The sequence below is a fragment of the Penaeus vannamei genome, chromosome 41 (assembly GCF_042767895.1).
Source record: "Penaeus vannamei isolate JL-2024 chromosome 41, ASM4276789v1, whole genome shotgun sequence".
Taxonomy (NCBI): domain Eukaryota; kingdom Metazoa; phylum Arthropoda; class Malacostraca; order Decapoda; family Penaeidae; genus Penaeus; species Penaeus vannamei.
Genome location: NC_091589.1, coordinates 26386859 through 26391858, shown reverse-complemented (window position 1 = coordinate 26391858; position 5000 = coordinate 26386859). Strand labels below are relative to the sequence as shown.

General features: G+C 43.4%; 1 protein-coding gene across 1 annotated transcript in view; it reads left to right on the top strand.

Annotated features, from left to right (window-relative positions):
• LOC113803528 (uncharacterized) overlaps positions 1-5000 on the top strand; it is a 13546-nt gene that overhangs the window by 581 nt on the left and 7965 nt on the right. Inside the window, exon 2 of the mRNA XM_070117674.1 lies at positions 535-771. Within this exon, the coding sequence (XP_069973775.1) occupies positions 535-771 (237 nt within the window). The remainder of the gene's footprint in view (positions 1-534; positions 772-5000) is intronic.

Here is a 5000-nt window from a genome sequence, read left to right as displayed (position 1 = left end):
GAGGATTTAGTATCACGAGTATCATTTTTATTGTTAACACTTATCCAGTTTGTTATATTACTATACTAAACACAAGCCTTTGTTTTTATGAAAGATTCTTTACATGGGAAAAAGTTTCAGTTTCCATTTTGTTTAGCCTTGGGAGAGAGAACGCGTGTCTGAAAGTGCTTATGCAGGGACGTCACACTGCACAAGGAGGGGTATGGGGTGTCCACTGAGCCACAGGGAAAGAACATCGGAAAATTGCTCTTGTAAACTGAGCCACTAACATTCCGGAAACTTGTACACATCACTCTGTGTGTGTGTGTGTGTGTGCGCGCGCATATAGGGATACTTTTTTCTCTCTGTTTTGTGGTGTACATGTGTGTGTCTAACAAACAAGCCTTGATTAACCTGCATTTCTTATATTTACTAATTTCTATTATTTTAAGGACAAGCCTTCTCCGCCTTCCTCACCTTCGGAATTCTGATTTTTTTTTTCTTTTCTAAATCTCAAGTCTATCTCATCTATTTACTTATTTATCTATTTTTCAGTCGAAGGAGCGAGTGAAGGCGTCCTTTCAGCGAGATCCTCCTCAGTAGCAGCGGCTCCTCCTAAAGGGTCGTCGGCCTCGGAGGATCTCAGGGCCTCCTCTTCCAGGGAGAAGGAAGGACGGCCGCTCGACTCCTCCGCGACCGCCGATTGGCCTCCGGAAAGGGTGCCTGTTCCCGAAGGAGGCGCTGCAGGAGAAGAATTTGCTTTGGAGGAGGAGCAAGCGGATCGTAACGAAGGTGAGTCCCACTTTGTTCTTATTTTTATTCGCTTTATTTTATTTTCTCCTCTCCTTCTTCTTTTCTTTCTTCACCTTCCTCGCCTCAGTCTTCGTATTTCCCATCACATATTTCTCTCCTTTCACGTGTCCTTCCTTTCATTCTTCTCTCTCTCCGTTTTCATTTCTCTTCGTTTCTTCTTCTGCTCTCTCATCGTCCCCCTCGACCTGTTATCTTAATTTTCTCCTCTTCTCTTCCTATTCATCTTCTGGTATTAAACATCTTTTTCATCCTCCTTGTTTTGGTTTTATTTGATTTTTAACATTATATGACCTTCCATTATCATTATTCTTATTATTATTGCTATCATTAGTATCATTATTTTGTTTGTTGTCATCATTTTTCTCTCATCATAGATAAACCTAGTTTGTTAATTCACTGGGAATGAAACACGTTAACCCGAACCACAACTTTTATTTCTTAAGCAATATAATTTTCCACATTTTTTCATCATCCGTTTATGGTCCGGTTAATCGCATACGAAGCATAAATAACACTATAGTTATATGTTAAAAATATGATGATAATGCCAGTCAATGATCGGAGAATTGTGAAGAGGAAAAGGAAAAGGGAAAAAGCGAGGGAGAGGAGAAAAGATGAAGGATAACAAAGAAGAAGAAATACGAAATAGAGATAGACTTAGTAATAAAGGAGAAACTGGCAACGGAAGATGATAAAAAGGGGAATGAGACAGGAAGGGAAAATCAGAGGTAAGAACGATAAGAAAAGAATAATGATAAAAAAGTCATAGAGAGAAATAAAGAATAAAAAAAGAAAGTAAGGAGAAGAAATAGCAAATGTGATTTAAGAAAGAAAGTAAGGAAACAGTAAATGTGATAAATGAAGGGAGAAGGAAAGCCAAGGAGAATTGATCAAGCAACGTAATTAAGACCATAAATGGAGGGAAAATTCAGACACTGAAAGAAAGAATAAATGAACAGTAATAACATAAAAGAACAGGATAAGAGAGAAGATGACAATAAAAATGAACAAGTAGAGGAAATGAATAAAAGTTAAGAACTTAGAGACGGGAAACGACAAACTGAAATTATGATGAAATTAAAGAAATGATGAAACATAAGAAGAAACAGCGAAAGGAAATGATGAATGGAAGAGAAAAAGAAGTAAGCACAAAAAAGAGAAAAAGAAGTAAGCAAAGTATAAGAAACATATATAACAAAATTTTGAAAAATAATGAATAGAGATAAAATATATGCATATGATAAGGAGGAGAGGAAGAGAAGACGAGAAAGGCGAAATAGGAGAAAAGGAGGAAGATGAAAAGAAGGAAAAAATCGAAGAGGGCGAAAGGAAGAAGAAGGAAAATGAGAAGACAGAGAAGAAGAAGAGAAGATAAAAAAAGAGGCAAAACAGAGAAAGAATCTCCACCAATTCCACCGAAGTTTCCACCGCGGGTTTCCCAAGCGAGGCAACAGGACGCCTTTCCTGCGATAAAAACAGACCTCACGCGTCGGCATCAAGCAGAAGCAGAGGCACCAGTCGCCCTCCGGCTCTCCGCGTGGCACCAGCCTCTCCCTCGACGCCAGCCGCTGGAATAGCATATATATTTCTCTTTTTTTTTTCTCTCTCTCTCCCTCTCCCTCTCTCTTCCTCTTTCTCCGTCGTCCAGTTCATAGAGCAAGATGAAGGTCAAGATCACGGGAGAGTCGAACGCGGACGAGTCCTGCACCGGGGAGAAGCAGGTGGTCATCTCCATCCCTCCAGGTGAGGCGTCGGAGCGATAGGGGGGGTGGGGGTGAAGGTTCTCTTCAAGGGTGGGAGTTGGGGTGACGGAGGGGGGGGGTGGGGGGGATTATAGGGTGTGATTTTCGGGTGTTTGGTCTTGGTGGAGGGGGTGTTGTGATCGCGATGGAAAACGTAATTTGTGTGGGTGTGTGTGTGTGTGTGAGAGAGAGAGAGAGAGAGTATGTTCGTGCGTGCGTGTATGTGTGTGTGCGTGTGTGTGTGTTTGTGTTTCTTTGTGTGTGTATGTATGTGTGTGTGAGAAAGAGAGAGATAGAGATTGTATGTGTGTGTGCGTATGTGTGTGTGTGTTTCTTTGTGTGTATGTGTGTGTGTGTGCATGTTTCTTTGTGTGTGTGCGTGTGAGTGTGTGTGAATCTATATGTGTGTGTGTGTGTGTGTGTGTTGTGTGTGTGTGTGTGTTTCTTTGAGTGTGTGTGTGTGTGTGAATCTGTATGTGTGTGTGTGCGCGCGCGCATATGTATGCATGTACTTATATATATTGTTTTTCTTATCATTAAAAAATATAGACCACATATGTTTGCTTTTGCTCTTGATACATAATCATTTTCGAAAACCACAAATGACTATTTTTTCTTGCATTATGATCATGAATAAGCAAGTCCCTGTTTCTGACATTGCCTTTGTAGAAATAACAGACCAATTTTTTATCGCTGGCCGAAAGCAGGTCATTGTCTCCGTTGGCACTTTCTATAACGGAAATTCTTAGGTCGTTGTGTGTCGTTGCTTTTCACGTTTTATTTCCGTTATGCGTTGTAAGTTCAAGGGACATAACACATTATGGAGATTAAGGCCAGGAAATGTATACTTAGAAAATCGATGGGATTCTTTTTCAACTTGAGTTATGGGGTAAAAAAGGAAGGAAGTATTTTTTTGTGTTATTGATTTAATTGTTTAGTAGAATTGATTTGTGTTTATTCAAGACGTTTACAGCTGAAATGCTTAAAAGTTTAGCTTGTAATTGCTTGGGTTTTTATCTTAATTCTATATTGCGCGAAATTCCAGTGGTTATATTACAGGGTGACACACGGGTTTTCTTAGAATTTTGAAGGCAATAAAACAAATTTTGGTTCCATTGTTTTATTATTGGAAATATAATGTAATGAATATAAAAGTTTAAAAGTGGAAAGAGTGACGAGAACAGGAAGAGGGAAGGGAAAGAAAGATGACTGAGGAGAGAAAGGAAGAAGAAATGGTAAAAAAGAATTAAAAGAAGGATATAAAAGAGGGAAATTGCAGATGAAGAAAAAGCAAGAAAGTTGGAATCAAATGAGAAAGAAAAAAGAAAAAGAAAAATGCAGTGTGCGCCAAGTGATGACGGGGTCAGCGACCTGGTCTGCGTCTTTCGGTTCATCATGATTATTCTATTCCTTCGATTATTCACTCCTCCCATCTATATACTTCCCTAAAGCTTTTCTGAATAAACGGAAAAGTATTTAACACAGGTATTGCAACTCTCCCCCTACCCCTTTTTAAACGATAAAAAAAAAAGAAAAAAAAAGAGATTTCCTGGCAGTTGCTTTCAACCTCATACGAAATAGAATTACAAAATAAACCTGAACACAGCGTACCTTTTCTCCGACTCGGCGGGAGAACAATGCCATGCAACCAGAAGCCATAGGAGATGCTGCGGCCTCTAACTCGACGCGGAGCCTGCCGTGAGTGCTGTGTGTGTGTGTGTGCGTGCTGTGCGTGTGTGTGCGTGCCGCTCAGATCCCGTGCGTGCTGTGTGTGTGTGTGTGCGTGCTGTGCGTGTGTGTGCGTGCCGCTCAGATCCCGTGCGTGCTGTGTGTGTGTGTGTGCGTGCTGTGCGTGTGTGTGCGTGCCGCTCAGATCCCGTGCGTGCTGTGTGTGTGTGTGTGTGCGTGCTGTGCGTGTGTGTGCGTGCCGCTCAGATCCCGTGCGTGCTGTGTGTGTGTGTGTGTGCGTGCTGTGCGTGTGTGTGCGTGCCGCTCAGATCCCGTGCGTGCTGTGTGTGTGTGTGTGCGTGCTGTGCGTGTGTGTGCGTGCCGCTCAGATCCCGTGCGTGCTGTGCGTGTGTGTGCGTGCCGCTCAGATCCCGTGCGTGCTGTGTGTGTGTGTGTGCGTGCTGTGCGTGTGTGTGCGTGCCGCTCAGATCCCGTGCGTGCTGTGCGTGTGTGTGCGTGCCGCTCAGATCCCGTGCGTGCTGTGTGTGTGTGTGTGTGCGTGCTGTGCGTGTGTGTGCGTGCCGCTCAGATCCCGTGCGTGCTGTGTGTGTGTGTGTGCGTGCTGTGCGTGTGTGTGCGTGCCGCTCAGATCCCGTGCGTGCTGTGTGTGTGTGTGTGCGTGCTGTGCGTGTGTGTGCGTGCCGCTCAGATCCCGTGCGTGCTGTGTGTGGGGCTCAGGGCACGGGCCAGCCCCCTCTCTGGTTCGTCTGTCGGGTGGATCGTGGGGTGTTGGGGGGT